We start from the raw sequence: 20,449 nt of genomic DNA, 5'->3' as shown, positions 1-20,449 counted from the left end.
AAATATTTCCGGTTTAGAAACAAAGACATTGCAAAATGTCCACGAGGAAGTAATAGGGTTGCCATCAGACCTGAAGAAAAATGTCATGTGCAGAAATAGGCAGCCAAAGCTTTTCATGGCATGGAGGTAAAATAACATCCCATTAGATAACATAACGTTAAATAACATCCCATTAAGCTTCTATTAAGGGAAGGATAATTTTTGTCCAGGAAGTTGGCTACTCTAGAAAGTGGCCAAGATGGTAATTACATCAAAGCTGAGTTGAATTTTGTAGGGGTTGTCTCTATGAGAGGCCAGAGGATTTCTTGTGAAACAGTATGGAACTTTGTATTGTCGAAGGCTTTCACGGCCGGAGAACGATGGTTGTTGTGGGTTTTCCGGGCTGTATTGCCGTGGTCTTGGCAAGACCACGGCAATACAGCCCGGAAAACCCACAACAACCATCAGTATGGAACTTTCCCTGAAGGGTCGGAGGAGTTTACACTAGTAACAAAAGACGCGCACCATTTCAGAAGTTGCTTCAGGAAAGTGTAGCGAAAGGAAGCCCTTGGGTAGAACTTGCTTATAAGGGCCAAAAAACCGATTTGGGCCTTGTTGATTTTGAGGACTATGTCACCTTCTTTCTCTTCTTTCCCCAGATAACGGGTGGCCATGTGGGGGAGTGCTTGAAGAATCCTGAGCCAGACAGCAGACTCTTCACTCTGTCTTACTTCACCACATTGCATAATTTTGCCTTCAGGGCTGAGCGTGATCTTGGAAAGGGAGTGAGGAGGAGGAAGCAGAAGAGTTGCCACACGTTCGTAGCATTTATGGATTGTTCATAGTTTGGAAGTTCATCCCATAATAAGCCGAAAATATATTATGGATGGAGTTTCTCCATCGTTCTCGTAAGGCAGAATTGTGCGAGAAGTCGGCTTCAATCAATCCTGTCTCCAGTTTCAGAAATACATGGTTCAGTTGCGGGGGTGGGGAGGAGAGTCCCCAAAGGCAGCAAAGAGAAGCATTAAATATGCTTTCAACAAACAAACCATCCAACGAAGTCAGATTGTTTTCTAAAAACAGAATGCATAGTGATTTATTCTCAGACCTGCTCTGAAGAGATCATTAGGTATCTGTTTTCCCATTCTATATTTAATAATTAAAACACTGCTCAAGTTGGAACTAGGGAGTTCAGACTAGTACAAATTTCCTCAGTTTGGAACGTCTAAGAGAATTACGAGTCAGGCCCAAATTTCTCTAAAGTTCATGTCTGACTTACAATGAGCTTGGCCTCAGCACAACGACAATTCCCTCCTGCTGTAGCCAGCTCCTTCCCTCCCTTCTCTTCCCTTTTGAAACTGACTTTGTGGTGGAGGCAGCAGCTATGAGAAATCCCGCTGCTTCACCTAGGGTGGCCTACTTCCAGTTGAGGCCTAGCAATCTCCCAGAATTACAATTAATGTTCAGACAACAGCCATCAGTTCCCTTCAAGAAAATGTCTGCTTTGGAGGGTGGAATCTATGATATCACAACCCTATTGAGCTCCCTTTTCAAACTCCATCCTCCCCAGACACCATCCCTAAATCTCTAGGAATTTTCCAAGCCAGTTGCTGAATCGACCTCTTAGAGTTATCCTATGTCCATTCCTGAAGTGATACACTTGGCAGGGCAAGTTCTCTAGTGAAGCCACCCAAGTAAGGAAGGTACACCACAGGGTTTTGTTACCAGTCACCAGCAGCATGAGAGGTGACCAGCCTCATTTGCCAGTCAGATCCAAGCTACCGGGGCTTAGCTTGGACCTGACTAATGGTAGTACAGGCTCAAGCAATTATGATTGTACCTTGCTTGGGATAACAAAATACCTTCAACCTGCCCTGGCACTTGGAGACACTTCTGTTATGAGAGTAAAATGTTCTCCACTCCTGCTCTTGGCCCATCCCTCGCTGACTGGAATCCTGCAAGTCCTCCTTGGGCACACTGCTTGCTGTAATGACAGGTTTTTAGCTGAAGTGGTTGTACTCTAGCAGTAGCGATTGAAGGATGTTTATCTGAAGAGACTTGTATTCTAAGCCACAAAGAGAAAAAGTGTGTTTAAAAATTCATTATCCATTCAGAACCGAGCAACACATCTTGCATGGAAGATACCAGCTTGACACATGCCCAAGATTTTCTCTGTGACCTCCTCACCATAGAGTTGCTTCTCCCTATTGCGTATTCATGAGGCATGCGATAATAGCAAATGCCACATTCTTCCCTCACGAAGGGAGCTGTGACAGCCTCCTGAGATGCTGGGAGACTAAAATTAGAACTGTTAAGGATCATCTAGAGAAAGGCACATATAGATCGCTTTCCCTCCTTGTTTAACACACTTCCTTGCAGGACGAAGGCTCTCTGAGACATAAGCGAAAATGTTCTTAGCCTAAAAACCGAGCGATGAGTAAGAGCTCTCAGGTGATTTAATGTAATAGCAGCAGGGCCTCAGGGGAAATATCTGGTTATTGATGGCATTTTAATAAGTTTTCATTAAACAAGTTTCTTGATGAGCTAATCTCCCGCCCCAAGAGCTTGAATAAGTCGGCAAATCTTTTGTTCTTCGATCATTGTTTTAGGTGTATTGTGAAGACAGGCAGGGAAGGGTTGATCAAAGTGACAACTGCTGTGCTTTGTTTTAGCAGGTTGTGTCCAAACATCACATTTTCATTAGGAAAAAAATATAGATTCCTAAATCTTGGATAACTAATATGACTTTTTTGCTGAATTAAAACTGGAGGCACATTTTCACTCTGGAAAATGAGCCACCCTCATAAGACTTCTGGTACTGAAAAAGGGGTTTTGTTCCCCTATAGTGATGGGCAAGCACATTTCTCCTCAAATCACAATTTGACTGCCAATTGTGAGCATTGCCCTCCAACACTTGACAAAATGTTCTTTATACAGAGCACTTGCAATTACTGTAAACTGTATTGCTAATGTTTTATGCATGCATTTTGTGCAACTGTCTTCCTCTGCCATTTGTCCAGCTCACTTAACAGAAGAAAATGTTAACTTAGAAAAGAGCATATTTTGGAGAAGGAGAACTGGTTGTGTTTCTTTCCTATACTGGCTGCCTAACACCCAGAGCTGAATATGTTCCCTGGACAATAAGGAAAATCTCTGGAAGATTCACAATGGCAGTCCTAAGCAGAGGTATGTGTTCTGCAGAAAGGCTAACGCAGAACAGTGCAAGCAAAAGATGTAGGAGGGAAACAGCTTCACTTGTGATGACTAACTTGGAGGGTTTGGGTCTTCAAACTATGTTTGCCAGCTGCACTTTGCAATTCCCCAAGAGCAATTGAGGGGTGGGGAAAGATGTGCTAGCATCACACCAGCACATGATGCTGCATCCAACACCAAAGTACAAGTGACATCATCCCGCCAGGGGTGACAGGGTAGGATTTGCCCAGGTGAATTCTACATCATTGTCCCAGTGTGATGATGTCACTTCCGGTTTGGTGGAGGAAATGACATATGCTGGCCTCGTTTTCATCCATTTTCCCCTTGTTGGCCTGTCAAGTGCAAGGGGAAATTCCCTGTCCCTACTACAAGCTGTTCAAAAACAGGCCTGCAAGCTTAGTTAAGTATTTCCTTTTTCAAATCAAGTTACCTGCCCTGACGTTTGGTATTAACAAAGCTGGTATTTGGTTGTTGCTTTACTAAGTAATGTACAACCTTTTAGCCCATTGACTTCAATGTACTTAGAAAGGTGCAACTCTGCTTAGGACTGCACAGTAAACTAGCTGTGTTGGCTTAAACCTTTGTAAACTGTACCAACAAATCAGCTTCTTGAGTAGCAGCAGAATGATAACTGGTGAGTCTCATTCCCCCTCATAGAGGGCCAATTGTTTATCAGTCAACCCACTTTTAACACACACTTCCTTCAAGGAGCTCAGGGCTGTATATACTGTTCTCCCTTCCCCCATTTTATTCCTATAACAACAAGAAGCTGAGTGACAGAGACTGGCCCAAGGTTACCTAGTGAGCTTTACAAAAGAAGGGGGATTTGAACTCAGGTCTTCCACATTCTGCTCCAGCTCACTAACCATTACACCACAGTAGCTCTTGTAATAACAACATTTGATTTATATACAGCCCTTCAGGACAACTTAATGCCACACTCAGAGCGGTTTACAAAGTGTCATTATAATTCTCATGACAATCACCCTGTCAGGTGGGTGGGGCTGAGAGAGGTCTGAGAGAGCTGTGACTGCTCCAAGGTCACCCAGCTGGCTTCAAGCAGAGGAGTGGGAATCAAACCCAGTTCTCCAGATTAGAGTCCTGCCGCTCTTAACCACTACACCAAACTGGCTGTAGTACACATTTGCCTGCAGCCTCCATCTTCCTGTGGAACATTCTTGGAGATCCAAGATGGGCATGAAAATCCAATGCCAAAGCAGCAATCCACAGAAGTATCAACAACTATGTACATCACAACCACGGTATGCAATACTCCCATTGATGGAAGGTGGGTTTTTTGCTGCTTCCCTATCGCAAGTGCAACGTGGTAGCCACATTGGTGGTGGAACTCAGTGGGTTGCCCTTGGAAAAAATGGTCACATGGCTGGTGGCCCCGCCACCTGATCTCCAGACAGAGAGGAGTTTAGATTGCCCTCCACGCGGTGCAGAGGGTAATCTAAACTCCCCTCTGTCTGGAGAGCAGGGGGCGGGGCCACCAGCCATGTGACCATTTTCAAGAGGTTCCGGAACTCTGTTCCCCCGCGTTCCTGCTGAAAAAAAGTCCTGGTGGTAGCAAAGTAGTTAAACCGGCATCTGGGAGACTCAGGTTCAAATCCTCTCTCTCTCATGGAAGCTTGATGCTGGATGACTTAGAATGGGCTAGTAATACTCTCCCATCCTAATTCACCTCACAGGGTTGTGGCTGATAAAGGGGAGAAGGTGCAGAATGATGCTGCAAGCTGTGTGTGAGGGGTGGGTGGGGAGAAGTAGGGTATAAATATCTTAAAAAATAACTTTAGCCTGAATAAAAGCTTTAGCTCTCGTACACAACTCTTGAGGACGAGTACCAACTGCTAATGCTTGATATCTGTGTCTGTTTCTGTGGAAGGACTTCTGCAGTCTGTTCTGACTTGGAACACAGAAAAAGACCGGAACACCTCTTCCTCTTTGGTTTTTCACCACCTTGGCAAGCACCACCTGGTGATTATTATTTGTACTACACCTGATATCAGAAAATTTGTAACTCTTAAGGTAATGATTACAGAATTATAGAAGAGTCTATGTGAACATAAGGCTGTAATGTACACCGCTAGCTCCTAACCAAGAATATTGAGCAACTACGCCTACAAAGTATCTGAAATGTTTACTGTTGTGCTAGGTAAATGTTTTCCATCTTTTGCCTAGGGGATCTTTAAATGCAAAATGATATTAAGTAGGTTTGCAGACGTGCTTAAGGAGCTAGATGACATACATAAGAATTAGCAACAGAAGCCAGCCTAATGCAAGAAGGATAAGGCAAATAATTTTTTAGAAGCAGGAAGAATGATTATGGAGTGGAACCGTGCCACTTTAGTTAACCGTCTAGATACTTCCTGCTTGGCTGGTCCTGCACATTAGTATAATTACACTGCTCCTCCATTACATGTCCACTGTGGTGGCAGCACTATTGCTGATTGTGTGGCTGTGTAAGAGTGATGCTCACTGTGCATGTGACACAGCCCCCTGCCTCCCAAGGGACATATGCGTTTGCACGGTGCATGATACAAGGGCCATCAAACATGAAATTTTTCCAAGCACCCAGCCCAGAGGCAGCATTAAAAACTCAGAGGGAAACCAGGAACTTTCCTCCTATTTGAATCTCCATTCCCTAAATCTGAAATTATTATGTAGCATTGCACTAAATCAGATTGATAGGCCATCTAGCTCCACTCCCAACTAGATTTCCCAAGGTCTTGGGAAGGGAACGATCTTTCCTACCATTAGCTACTCCCCGAGAGCTTGTATCTGAAGATTATCAAGGACTGAATCCAGAACACCCCTGTATTTATGTATGTATGTGTTAGTTCTAGTCCACCTTTCTCATTGACTCAAGGCAGATTACACAGTGTAGGTCAATATGATTTGAATATCTGTGGATAACGCAATGCTGAAACAGGTGTATTTCCTCCATTTATGCCCCACTTCTCTCACCAAAGGGGAGACAGAGCGGCTTACAACATTCTCCCCTTCTCTATTTTATCCTCACCACAACCTTGTGAAGTAGGTTAGGCTGCATGTGTGTGATTAAGTCCAAGGTCCTGCAGCAATCTTCTATGGAAGACTGTCCTTGAAGGTGCAAAATCCAAACAAACTGCAGCTTTATCAAAATACGAAGTTCAGCACAGACACTTATCTTTTTTTTTTTAAAAAAAAGTTTTTTATTGGATTACAAATATTTTAATGTCCATTACAATCAATTTCCTTTAAAAAAATTCCAATTCTAACCCCCTCCCTTTCCCCCCCTTTTGTTGACTTCCAACAGTTTTCCAACCCCTTATCTATTTTCCCCTACTCATTTCAAACTTATTTTACCTATTAAACATATACTTTCACTCTCTTCTAAGCTTACCTATTATATCACAATGCTGTCTCATTTCCCTTTCCATTTAACTTAACAACTAAATAATACATTTCTGGCATATATTCTTCAATAATCATTTTGGTAACCTGTACTCTATCTTACTCATTCTGATCTCCTCTATATTGAACAAACAATTTATTCCTCATTATACATAACTTTAAGTACATTATAAACATTGCATACCTTCAATATAGGTCAATCAATTTAACCCATACTCCATATATTACTCTTTGTTTTATACTTTAAGCATCAGTCAATCAATTTGACCCATATTCTGTATATTACTATATATTTTCCCCTACTTTCTTGTATTCATTCATTTTGATTATACAGTTTCTCCATTATACCATTATCTGCCAGCAATGAGATTAATCAGTTTCTATCCCTAATAGTCAAATAAAATAATTGCTTAGATATTTTTCAACTCTCCCCCGGTATAGTCACTTCTCTCTTCTTTTGTTATATTTCAGTAATTTTCAAACTGCCACAGTTCTCCTCCCACCTCCCATTTTTTCACCAAGTATTGTTTCAGCTTCTCCCAGTCCGTGTTAAACTGTCCTGGATCAAGGTCTCTCAATCTTCTTGTCATTTTGTCCATCTCCGCCATGTACAGCAGTTTATAAATCCAGTCCTCGATGGTTGGCACTTCTTGTACTTTCCACTTCTGCGCGTACAAAAGTCTAGCCGCTGCCGTCATGTAAAATAGCAATGTCCTGTATTGTGCTGGAATATCCTCCATTCCCAAGTTCAGTAGCAGGAGTTCTGGGTTCTTATTAACTTGAAATAGTAAAATCTCACTTATTACTCTTATTATTTCCCCCCAGTACTGCCTAGCTACCTCACAAGTCCACCACATGTGATACAAAGATCCCTCATGTTTTTTACATTTCCAGCACTTGTTAGACATATTTAAGTTCCCTAGCGCAATTTTCTTTGGTGTCAAATACCAACGATAAATCATTTTATAGACATTCTCTTTAATGTTAGTGCATGTCGTAATCTTCAACGTATTTTTCCACAAGTATTCCCACGCCTCCATTGTTATTTCTTTATTAAAGTTTATAGCCCACTTCACCATCTGCACTTTAACTGTCTCATCTTCAGTATACCATTTTAACAACACCTTATAGACCTTAGAGATTTCCTTTTTATCTTCTTGTAGAATTACTTCCTCTAGTTCTGAGTTCTCTATTCTTATCCCTCCCTTTGCACAATCCGAGTTGTAAAGGTCTCTAATCTGTCTATATTGAAACCAATCATAATTTGAAGACAACTCTTCTTGCGTTTTTATTCTTAACTTGGAAAGGTCTGTTCGTGTTATTTCCTTATATGTTAAACATCGTTGTTCATTGTCAACAGTTCTCGGGTCTATTACTTCATAAGGAACCACCCAAGAGGGAGTTCCTTCTTGCAGGTAGTTTCTGTACTTCTTCCAAATTGTGAAGAGGCTTCTACGGATATAATGGTGCAAAAACATAGAGTCTGCTTTTACTTTTTCATACCACAAATATGCATGCCATCCAAATATTTTTTTATATCCCTCTAAGGCCAGTAGTTTACGATTTTTCAGAGTCATCCAATCTTTCAGCCACACCAAGCAGATTGCATCATAGTAAAGTCTTAGATTGGGCAGTTGCATTCCACCTCTCTTTTGCATCCTGTAATACTTTCATTTTCACCCTAGGCTTCCTGCCTGCCCAAAAAAAATCCGATATTTTCCTCTGCCATTTTTCGAGTTGTTTAGAGTCCCGGATAATTGGTATTGTCTGTAACAAAAACATCACTCTTGGCACAGACACTTATCTTAAAGCCGGATAAAAGCAGGAGCGACGTGCTGGCGTGTCTACTCAGGACGCCATCTTCAAGCACGTCCACCTATGGAAGAATGGGGAGTCAAACCTGGGTCTCTCAGATGTTAGTCTGACATTCTAACTCTTGCACAACAGATGAGGACACTTACTAAATACGTCGATGGCTATAGGTTATGTATGTCCTAAAGGATGCCTGGTGTGGACAGGTCTGCATTCTTTTTATGGTCCTTCCAGCCCTCCTCTGCTAGTAGCCCATTGACCTGTCCTTAGGCTATTATTAAGGACCAAGGGAACTGCCCCTAAGAAAATATGCTTTGGACAAACTAACTGATAAGGTGTATGCCAAATCAGAATAAATTCTGTGATTTCATTTGTAAAAAAAAATGTCCTTATTGGAATGCACATCTTTAATTTATTAAATGAGCAGTTTTTCTATTATTATATAAAATTGGAAAGTAGGCATTTCTGTGAAAATATATTGTGGAATTCTAAATGTGTACATAATTGTTTTAATTTTTCAACATGCTTAACAGTGTTTTCATCGTAAGTTTTCATTCCACCTTTCCTGAATACTCTGATGGCAACATTGCATTCCCACAGCAGGCTTCAAATAAGCAAAATAGTATTTCCTTCGGGTTTTTTTTAGCAGCATGGACAATAGTATGTTATTACTAGGGGTACACAACTGGGCAAAGTATTTTTAGAAGTATTTCCCTTCCCTACTGTCCTTTCGAACCAGATTAAATTGGTAAAGAAGCAGCGAGCAAGAGAAGCGACAGGAAGGGAAGGACATTTTCCAGCCAGGCCATTTTGAAGAGGGAACAAAATCTGCCCGTACAGGTGATGGCACAAAATGGCACAAAGGCCAAGACTGAGGGGGGGGGGAAGAGCAGATGGAGACAAATACAATTAATCCTTCTTCAAATGTAAAGAATGGTCTCCCTGTGATCACACTCACTTCCCTTTTCTCTGACTGCTGTGGAAATCATGACTGATTGTTGGGTGTGCTTAAATATTAACTAGGTTCCAAGCGCTAGGGATAAAACAGTATAGAAAGTAAAATCAATAAATAACTGTTGGACGACAGGCACTCACGAGACTCGGACACATTTTCTTCCTGTACCGTGTACCAGTTCAGAATTCAGTTTCAAAAAAAAATTATACGAGGGCCAAAATGGGTACTCTCGGTCAGTGCATGACCACACATAATCATCCCAAAGGTGTGGAATCCATGGACATAAACACAGGAAGGGTAAAGCATACCAGTACTATGCCAGGATGGATCATACGGGCCAAAGAGTCATGAAAGCAGTTTGAAGTGTGCTTTCTATCTAGAAAACCACAGCATCTTCACCACTGAAATACTGTGCAGATAAAGTTCTGTTAGGTTTAGGATTATATACCTTTGGCTCCTCAAATGAAGGACAAAGTATGAGGGTCAAAGGGCACATGACTTGAGAGACCAGATCTCCCAAATGTTTTTTTAAAAGCCACTGGGTAGGTGGTGGGGAAGATGATTTAGATTATAGCTGTGGTGGAATTTAGTAATCTTCCTGATCAAGAGGCCCTTCTGAGCTGCTGTTAGCCTGGAAAGAAACCAAGTAACAGGACTGCACCTGTTCCTTCCCCTTTACCAAGACTAACAGCTACAGAAGAGGGAAGCAGTGTCCAGGAAAATGGTGCAGAAGAAAGAGTAAGACCCCCTCAATGCTGCTCCAATCCATATGGGGAGGACTCTCCATAGATGTTCTTTAACATTTAAAAGTACATCCGGAGATCTGTCTCTGGATCTCTATACAGCACATCATTCTGTTCTCACTGTAGCCCTCTCACCTAGAAGCTGACAGCCAGTTTGGTGTAGTGGTTAAGAGCAGCAGGACTCTAATCTGGAGAAGGGGGTTTGATTCCAATCCCCACTTCTCCACTTGAAGCCAGCTGGGTGACCTTGGGTCAGTCACAGCTTCTCAGAGCTCTCTCAGTCCCACCCACCTCACAGGGTGATTGTCATGAGGATAATAACACACTTTGTAAACCACTCTGAGTGGGTGTTAAGTTGTCCTGAAGGGCAGTATATAAACCAAATACTGCTATTGTTATTATTATATAATGACTTGGTATGCAAAACAGATTCCAATTAATTGATATGTCAGTGACAGCAAGGGATGTTTTTAAAGTCTATGATTTATTTCATAAACTTGATCCATGCTTCTAAAGTGGATCATTGGACCTTTGCTGTAAACTGTTCTAAAACTTGACTGCTGGCAGGATAGTTGTGGTTGGATTACTGAGCCTGCTCTTGCTCTTTTTTATCAGGCTCTGTTGGCTCCTCCTTCCCTGCTACTTCTTCCTTTTGGATCTTTGATTCTTTTCTTGTTCTGTATCCCCTGTAGTTGGCCTGAATTTTTGTAGCCGCTTGCTCTTCTGTTAATTTAGGAACACTTTCCTCAGTGGTGTCTGATGCCTTGGCTTCCTCCTCCTGTAGATAAGATAGATAGATAGATAGATAGATAGATAGATAGATAGATAGAGAGAGAGAGAGAGAGAGAGAGAGAGAGAGAGAGAGAGAGAGAGAGAGAGAGAGATTTACATTTTAAAATTTTGTGTGTAAACTAGCCGATGGCTTAGAAGTTTTAATACAGAATTTTAAAAGTTATAATAAAAAAGTAAGTCATTATAATCTCTGTTTTCCTCAAAGGCATTTTGGAAGCTGCTCATGATTCCAAGCGTGGGTGGGAAACTATGCATCTTATTTTGTCACTTTTCGAATCTGTGTTTGCAACAAGTCATCGGCAAGGCTATTTTTACTGCCAGATCTTGTGATTGTCACTTGGGCAACTTTCCATCATTTGTCAAAGGAAGTTTTGCCTGCATAGAACGTCAGGATTTGGCACGTAGGTAATTATCAACCTGAGCCTGCAAGAGTAAATCTCTTGCTCCGGGGAGAGAAAGAATGCCGAAATAAGATGAAGTTTCCTCATCTGTGTGCCTGTGTATGTGGGGGAGGGTGCTTGCACACTCAGAATAAAATGCACAGGGTGCCATCTAGCCAAAATTAAGCACTGTGAAACCCAGAGATTTTGACAAGCAGGTGCTTAAATATTTACCAACCGGTTGCCCTGGAGGGCCAATGAACTGGGCATCGATGCCAAGGCCTACCCCTGAAGTTGCCTCCTAGCCCTGGGTTTCAGAGATTTTACATAGGAAAGGTGCTCCAACCCCTTGAACACCTTAGTTGCCCTCTTCTGTACTTTTTCTAGACCAGCAATATCCTTTTTGAGATACGGCGACCAGAATGTACATAGTATTCCAAAATGAGGCTTTAAATTGTAGCCTGGCTCTAACTTACTGTGCAAATAAATTACATGCTGGTTGCCAAAATCAGCTTGGATATCTAAGCTAGGTATCAGGAAATGAGCTGGCTGCTGCTTTATGTAAGAGAGTTAATTGTGCAACAAATATGTGCTGTGTAGAAGTTGGCTTTGGTGACATGTTATCTGTTTCCATTTGTCTGAACGGTTGATTTTCAAGTCTTAACTTACAGTGGAGGAATTATTTTGGTGGATCAGTGATCAGGGCTCTAAACTGAGATGCTGGGGAGACAGACAGCCAAGATATACAGTGAGTTTGGGATCAGATCTCCAAATCTGTACTTTATAGGAATGCCATGGCGCTGGAGCAAGGATGATTTAATCTAGTCGTTTCACACCATTTCTAAACAGTAATGAATAATACTTCAGAAAAGTGAAGGGCTGAGGCCATCTTAGATGCTGGCTAAAACCACATTCCGAGTCAGCATTAGCTATGGCCTCACTAGATCTGTGCATTCTCAATGTGGCTTTTTTAGAAATACCAAGATCAACAGAAGGTAGCCAACAACAAAGGGACTGAAATCCTCAGTTTCAAGAAAGATTACTTACTGATTGAGCAGATTCTTGTTTCTTATCTTCTTTTTGACCATCTCCTCCTGGGGTGGCAGGTTCCTGCAAAAATAGTGACCTGTTTTAAAAGTGGTAAAGGTGAAGCTTTATGCGTACCAGAAAATGAAACTTTTGGTGCTAAAGAATGATTTACAAAACCCTTCATCGAGAAGCACCTTACAATAGTATTTCTACAAATGATAAGCCAGGTTAAGAAGTCTTGTATTCTTTTTTTGTAACACTGTGTCCTTTTATAGGAATTCATATTGTTGCTGGTGCATTTTGTTCTTCCCTGCCCCTAGATTTGCAGGACATATGATGGCAGGACCATGCTAACCTCCTGTTGGGCCTCTTTGCAAGGCTGTGTTCTATTCAGATCTCTACCAGAATGGCATTAACAAATTGCCACTCCACAATGAGAGAAATGGTCATCTGAATTGACAAATTTGTATACGCTGCAGGAAAGGATATGCTAATCATATAAACCAAGACTTACGTTGAAAGCACGATTGTTGTAGTATCTATCCTCTAGCTTTGCGCCCCATTCACTTGGGTCATATCCAGTTTCTGAAAACAAAGCATCATTTTTAAAAAATCACATTAAATAGCATAGAAATTAAGAGAATGAGTTATGAACTGTAGTTCAAATATGCCTACATTTCCCATCAAAACTTGAGGGAAGCTGACAAGTGTCCAACCTGTGTAAGGCATCCCTTGTAGCTTGGCTCTCAGCCTCAAGAGCCCCATCTGCTGGATAGGGATAATACCTGGCCTATCTTACAGGATTATTGTGAATGGTTACAAGGTAATGTGCATAAAGCACTTTGAACACTGAAAACACTACATTAATGCTAGTTTCAGGTGAGTAGGCATGTTGGTCTGCAGTAGAACAGCGAGATTTGACTCCAATGACCAACCAGATTTTCAGGGTATAAGATTTCAGGGGCGTAAGCTTTTTCACTCTTGAAAGGTTATACTCTGAAAATCTTGCTGGTCTTTAAGATGGCACATGAAGAAAGGTGGTAATGGAGCATCAAACAGAGACAGCCAATAGCAGGATTTTAAACAACAGATTTGGCATGTATTAGATGGTGCAAACAGATTTCAGTGATTTTTAAGTGTTGGGACAGAACCACTTGATTTATAGCACTTTGAGACATCACCTGCCCATTCTTACTATCCAAAATCTAATAATAACAACAACAACAACATTCGATTTATATACTGCCCTTCAGGATGACTTAACACCCACTCAGAGCAGTTTACAAAGTATGTAATTATTATCCCCACAACAAAACACCCTGTGAGGTAGGTGGAGCTGAGAGAGCTAGAAGCTGTGACTGACCCAAGGTGACCCAGCTCGTTTCAGTTGGAGGCGTGGGGAATCAAACCTGGTTCTCCAGATTAGAGTCCCGTGCTCTTAAACATTATACCAAACTGGCTCTCAATGGTAATGGACTTGTGCTTCATCTAGGACACGAGAAAAATTCTACAGGCATACTCTCAGGGCCTGGTCACCCTAACTATTATTTCACCTTAGTGTTCTATCCTGTTCTTCTTTTAAATTAACGAGTTCCCTCAGCCAGTTTTACAGTGTTCATGAAACACAAGTCCATTACCAAACACATTTTAAAAAATTAACAATCATAACACAAATGACGTCACGAGGAGAAACAGGTTGAAACACAAAATTTTAAAATGTCAGCACAAGGAAAGCAACTGCTGTGGCAGAAGAGGAAACAGCCAAGCTGATTCAGGCTAGGAGACAGGCTGTGGCTCCACGGCAAAGCACCTGCTTTGCATGCCGAAGGCTCCAGCTTTCATTCCCAGCATCTTCAGTCCAAGAAGCTCAGGTAGCCAGTACTGGGAAAGGACTTTTTTCCAGCAGGCAGCAGATCTCCAGGGACTCAGGCAAAGAAGGCAATATTGAGCCAGATGAAGCAGTGCTCTGAATGGTATAAAACATCTTCGTATGACCAGGTTACAGTAGTGTCTTCTGCAGCCCACCTCCCTTAAAATGTTACGTTGGCACACAGAATTTATTTTCTGGCCCTATGCTTTACTTTAATGATACTGCTCATACAGCCAGTTTGGCTCTGAACAGTGTCACACTAGAATTAAAACAAGAAAAAGTTATTGATACATAATATAATATTCTGTATAACATAAAATTTAATAGGTTTTTATCTTAATTGACTGAGAGATGAACTTGGCAGCTGCCAATGTGACATTAAAATCCACTTCTGCTAAAAGAAACCTCAAATTATCCACTACACAGCAAGAGTCCTGGATATAAGGTTTTATGCAACTATCTCTTGCCACATTAAGCATATCACAGTCGAATCTGGCCCTATGCAAGAGTCTGTGCTTTTAAAAAAGCTTTCTGCCCTTTTAAAAATTGAGGGCTGGGCTACTACCTAATTTTGATTCCATTCTTCCTCTAAGGAGCTCGGGGAACCATATAGAGCCTCCCACCCCATTTTATCCTCACAAGAATCCTGAGAGATAGGTTAGGCTGAGTAGGGATATGACCCTTGATCTTATTTCACCACTCTAGTCACTATATAACATCCTTTCATTACACTGCAAAAACAGACAATTCTGCAGTCTCCTTCTTAGCTATATACGCTGATGAACATTTGGGGGGCAGAATTCACAGAATCCTATTATGCAGTTGCTAATTTGTACAATACTGTATACGGTGAAATCATCCGGCTCAGTGTCAATCTGCCTGACAACATCCTCACATATAGCACCCTTGACATTCTGAAGCTCTGCTAAAGTTGCAGGAAATAATTATTCCAAGCCAAAAAAAAAAAAAAAAAGAATAGATTTTTACCTATAGCTACAGGCCCACCTAAGAAGAGGAGGAGAAAGAAACAGGTTGTGTGTGACACTGAAGGATGCTCTCTCTTGCACACTCAGCACATTCCCTACTCACTAGCTGTTCTTGCGTAACATCCTCCTTCTCTGAGCATAGCAAACAAGAGGCCAAAAAGCTCTGAGCTTGCCTGTGAGTCATCCTGTAATTAAAAACATGTTTGTAGCTTAGCAAATCAGCACCATTGCTTCCTCCGACCTACTGTTTCCTAAAACGCATCGCAAACATCTTCCTAGTTATAAAGAGAAAAGCTGCCACAATATGAAATCAGCCAGCAAGCCCAGGCTGATTAAGGAGTTTCAAATGAAGAAGGGGGCCTCTAAACCACCAGACCTCCCCACCCCCTCCAGTGGCTCAGTCATAATATCCGGGAAATTAGCCATGAATACAATTAGCAGGACTGGTAGTAGTGTTTGGGGGGAGATTCCGAGTCCTTCCTGACTCCTAAACAATCGCATATAAGGAAGATGGTATCTGTGGGAAAGGGAAGCAAAACACTGTAGAAACTTAGTCCCTTGGGCCTAGGACAAACAACATCCCAGGTTAGTTTTTGCACATCAAGTGGCAAGAAAGGAAAGAAGAGGTTCAAAAATATAAGAACATAAAAACAGCCCTGTTGGATCAGATTTTTAAAAAGGAGCAAGATGATGTGGGAGGGGAAATCTCATTCTTCTAAATGAGAAGGCTTCATCTGGCACATACACGTTCAGCATTGAGGAAATACAGATTCTGCCATTTGAAAACGTGGATCTTGGAAGAAGTATAAATTTCCAAACCACTTGGATTTTTTTTCAAGCAAAAAGGGAAGGACAAGAACAGTGCGGTTAGATAGCTAACCATACTTAACTGGTGGAGAGTGCTGTCATGTCAAAGCTGACTTACGGCAATCCTGATTGAGGTTTTCAAGTCAAGAGACTAACAGAGGAGGTTTGCCATTACCTGCCTCTGCAACCCTGGTCTTTGTTGAAGGTCTCCCATCCAATTACTAACCAAGGCTGACTCTTCTTAGTTTCCAAGATCTTATGAGATTGGGCTTGCCTGGGTTACCCAAGAGTATTAAAAGGCAGGAACTTTAGCTAGAAGATAGCTGGACAAAACCTGAAAAGTCTTGTCTCTTGATCACTGTCAGATCTTCTCAACATTCTTCACCAGACAACATCCACATGTTTACAAACTACTCTCCACAACTGAAGGCTAGAAACTTGCTTGTTTAAAAATGAGTACTGGAAGCCACTATGGTGATAGTAGGATTTGAGTCGTGGCACCTTAGAGACCAACAAGAATTTCAGAGCATAAGCTTTCAAGAGTCAGAGCTCCCAAGCTCAAATCCTGCTGCAGACCAACATGGCTACCCACCTAAAATTATCCTTATGGTTGAATTTAAACTAAGACTTGCGTTCAGATCTTAAAAAGACAACCCTAATCTCTCCCTGAGCAGTTTTTCTACCAGCCTGACCTACCTCACAAAGTTGTTGTGAGCATAAAAAAAGGAGAGAGGCCCACGAACACCATACTGAGCTGATGGAAGGATAGGTTATATAGAGTGCAAGCATGTGCACTCCTGTAGGCTTAGGGGGCAAATACAGTGGCTTTCATAAGGGTATATGTGTAGCCACAGAGCTTAAGCAATTCCAGGACTGGAAAACACCATGAATTTCACAGACTTTCCAAATCATTTTGTAGCACCATGAAAAAAGAGGCAGAGCAGTTCAGCTTGTAATCCTGCTTGGGAATATGTCTTCATTGGACACCATGGAACTTACTTTTAACTATACGTAGGATTGGACTGCATGGATCTTTTCAAGGGTAGGAAGAGGAAGGATTTACATGCACAGAAAGGAAAAATGTGTGAAATCAGCTATATATATATATATATATATATATATATATATATATATATATATATATATACTCACTTTCTCTTTCGATAAGGAGAGTTTCAAAATACTTGGCGGCGAAGGATGGTATGTCTTCCGGTTGGTTCCTCAAAACTTCTCTGGCAAGCCCTTCAAGCAGATTTGCAAATCCTCGAGGAATGCGTTGAGTTGTGTTGGAGAATGGAACAGCCATTGTCTTTTAATAGGCTTGGACCGCACCTGCAGTTTCATTATAGAAGTGGTAGATGACTCATATCCGAAAACAGTATCCTCGTTCTATTGATATTTTATAATACTCTTGTTGTTTTAGCACACACAAATATAGCGTTACAGCTTAGGTTATGAAACTCGTACCTCCTTCATCCCCAGTACCATTTATTTAATCAAGTATGAAAATCACAGTATCTTATAGTTAACTTTCTGGTTCTTGGGGGGCAATGAAAGCTGCAAAATGGGCCATGCTCAGACCAGGGTAGGTGATCACATGCTCAGAGGACTCCTGGGTATGCAGAAAAATATGGGTTCATAAATTAACCAAGATTATACAAAAGCAGACTGCTGAGGAACAAAAGTACTCCAGAATTTTGAGAGCAGCTAAATGTCAGCAAAAGGGGAAATGTGGGGTGTGTATGTATGTGCAAATCAGCCTGTTTAATCTACTCAGAAGTTAACAGAATCCTTGATGCATGTGAAGATCCCAGGTTCAATTCCTGGCATCTCCAGATAAAATTATTAGGTTTTAAACAGTAATATTTTACCTGTGACTTGTAAGCTTCCTTGAACCATGAGGAAAGGCAGGATATAAACATTTCAATCAATAAAGACCTTCCTCTGCCAGATACCCTGGACAGTCACTGTGCTGCCTGTCAAAGTAGATAGTACTTTGAAATACCAATGGTCTGAGGCAGTATAAGGCAGCTTCACGTGTACATATGTTCCTCCTCGCTGCCATTAAAAATAAGTTCTAGGCAATTAAAACCCTACAATATTAAGGCTATGAATTTCTAGGCAAGCAAAGTTAGGAACACAAGAGTTAAAGTTGAAATAGCATGAATTAGTGCTCCCTGGGAGAATTTACTGATGCTAAATTTGAGTTGTCTTCGATACAGTCACAGTTTACGGTTGCAGCTTGGCAGAGGGAACAAGTGTGAAGTCTTACTTCTCTCATTACTCCTAATAAATGTAATTAGAGGTACAAATACTTAAGTCTACCAACAGAAAATTAGATTAATCTGCCTTCTGTTCTGATGCTATTGTTAGATTCTGGCTGGGATTTATGGTTGATTATAAATATTTCAGCTTTTGAAATGATTTTATTGTATTATTTTACTTTGTGAGCTGCCTACAGCATGTCTCTGGTAGGCAACATATACATTCTCTAAATATATAATTTTTAAAAAATTCTGCTTGCTGGCAGTATGCTATCTTTCTGGACATTTACTTTGTTATCTTGTCAAGTAATTACTAGAAGTGGTCTGGATTGTGCTCCTCTCCATTTATACAGGAGCCTAAACACACTTCTGAATCTGAGGTGTTGATTGGAAGTGGGGGATTAAGAAACTTGCAGGGCTCCCCTTGAACTTTCACCACCTGTTTTTGTCTCTATTATTTAAGAGTTCTGGTATCCACATGTTTGTAATCTGCCTTGGATCTCAGTGAGAAAGGCAGACTATAAATAAATAAATAAACAACAACAACTACATTTACTACTTTGGTCAAGAAGACTTGCTTCAAAGTAAATAAGATTAGGATGCAGCCTTTAGAACCCATTCCTAATCATGTTTATTCAGAAGTGCATGGAAGTCAAGAAGATTCCTTCCTTAGTTAAGTGTGCTCAAGATCACAACCTTGGTTAAATCCTACATTACCTGAACAGCACTACTGCAGCAGCTCGATGCCTTTCAGGTAACATGAATCTCATTTTATTTCTACAGAATTTAAATAGCTACTTTGAGAGTGGAAAAAGTGGAGTAGGAGACCACAGAGAAGTGGGGGCTGTAGAATGTAGTACGAAGGAGGTACGAACAACTAGTAAAGGCCATTGTGGGCAAAGAAAAAGTGCTGATCATATTTAGAGACCACTATGTGAACAACTGATATACCGTCCATGACAAATGGTATTTCTAATACAACCAACATAAAGATTTATTGTAGAAAGCTTTCACGGCCAGAGAACGATGGTTGTGGATTTTTGGGCTGTATTGCTGTGGTCCTGGCATTGTAGTTCCTGACGTTTTGCCAGCAGCTGTGACTGGCATCTTCAGAGGTGTAGCACCGTCTTTCAGCGATACAGCCCAGAAAATTCACAATAACCAACATAAAGATTGTTATGTGAACATACAAGAAATTGATTTCTTACAGCTTGCTAGAAGTTACATGCAACATATCCCAGTAAAAAACCCATAAATCATCTGTAGGCAAATTTGGCTCTTGTGCTCAAGAGTTTACGCTGCTATTTGGTTTACACATACAGCAGGTGTGGTCAAATCTCAAGTAGACAGAATGGACTGAACTGCCTTGAGGTGGGGTGTGCTATCATGGAATGATCCCCCACATAATAGACACCCCTGCAAGTCAAAAGTAGCCCTTCAAGGAGACCAATTCAGGCCCTGCTACACTAGTTTTCCACTTGCACAGATTTTTTTTTTAAAAAATGTAGGGAACATTTAAAAATGCAATTCCTCCACTGCCGTTTCCAGGCCATTAATACGGTTGCCAACTCAAGGTTGGTAAATTCCTGGAGGTTTTGGGTGAATCCTGTGGAAAGTGGGATTTGGGGAGGGACCTCTGTGGGGTTTAATATCATAGCGTCCACCCGCGCCCCAAACAGCCATTTTCTACAGGTGAACTGATCTTTATTGTTTTAAGACCAATTATAATTCCGGGAGATCTCCTAGTGGTTGGCAACCATAACTATACCACTTCATCCCGCTTCATGGGTAAACCAGGGAAGATTTTGAGGGGAAGAGTTTTTTTTAAAAAAAATTTAAGCAGATTGATTCTCATAGCTGCCAGGGAGCCCCTCCTTCCAGATGAGGGAGGAGGCATCCGCCGGCAGTACCCCTCCCCGTGGGGCACTCTGCCCATGCTCAACGGCACTCTGGCTTTAGCGGTCTTCACCGGTCCCGGGATTGAAAACTTGACCGTGAAAACAGGATCGGGGGCTGAGGTGAAACAGGACGGCTCACCGCGTTTTTCTTGAACGTTGGCTGGGAGGATGCGGGAACGGTTTAAAAAAAAAACCCCAACTCGTCCTTACTAGGTCTCAACGGTTACCCGTCGCCCTGGCAACTCGAATGAGACGGCAAGGGAGAAGGGACAAAAACAGCAGCTGTGGGAGGAGGCATTGTCCTGGAATTCTTCCGGTCAAT

General features: G+C 41.5%; 1 protein-coding gene across 2 annotated transcripts; it reads right to left on the bottom strand.

Moving 5' to 3' along the window:
- Nucleotides 1–10,566: 10,566 nt before the first annotated feature.
- Nucleotides 10,567–20,377, bottom strand: SPA17 (sperm autoantigenic protein 17). 2 transcript variants are annotated; one of them, XM_054998211.1, is made up of 5 exons: nucleotides 20,267–20,377; nucleotides 17,118–17,297; nucleotides 12,817–12,887; nucleotides 12,321–12,383; nucleotides 10,567–10,879 (listed from the first exon to the last, which is right to left on the bottom strand). In XM_054998211.1, exons 2-5 carry the CDS (start codon nucleotides 17,269–17,271, stop codon nucleotides 10,685–10,687), a joined length of 483 nt encoding a protein of 160 aa, XP_054854186.1. In that variant the 5' UTR covers nucleotides 17,272–17,297; nucleotides 20,267–20,377; the 3' UTR covers nucleotides 10,567–10,684. The 2 variants fall into 2 exon arrangements, with proteins under 2 accessions (XP_054854186.1, XP_054854187.1); XM_054998212.1 differs by having other exon boundaries at nucleotides 20,338–20,361.
- Nucleotides 20,378–20,449: the final 72 nt, after the last annotated feature.

This window comes from Eublepharis macularius, chromosome 14 (assembly GCF_028583425.1).
Source record: "Eublepharis macularius isolate TG4126 chromosome 14, MPM_Emac_v1.0, whole genome shotgun sequence".
Lineage (NCBI taxonomy): Eukaryota > Metazoa > Chordata > Lepidosauria > Squamata > Eublepharidae > Eublepharis > Eublepharis macularius.
The sequence above is the reverse complement of the archived record's forward strand: the minus strand, read 5'-3'. Positions and strand labels throughout refer to the sequence as shown.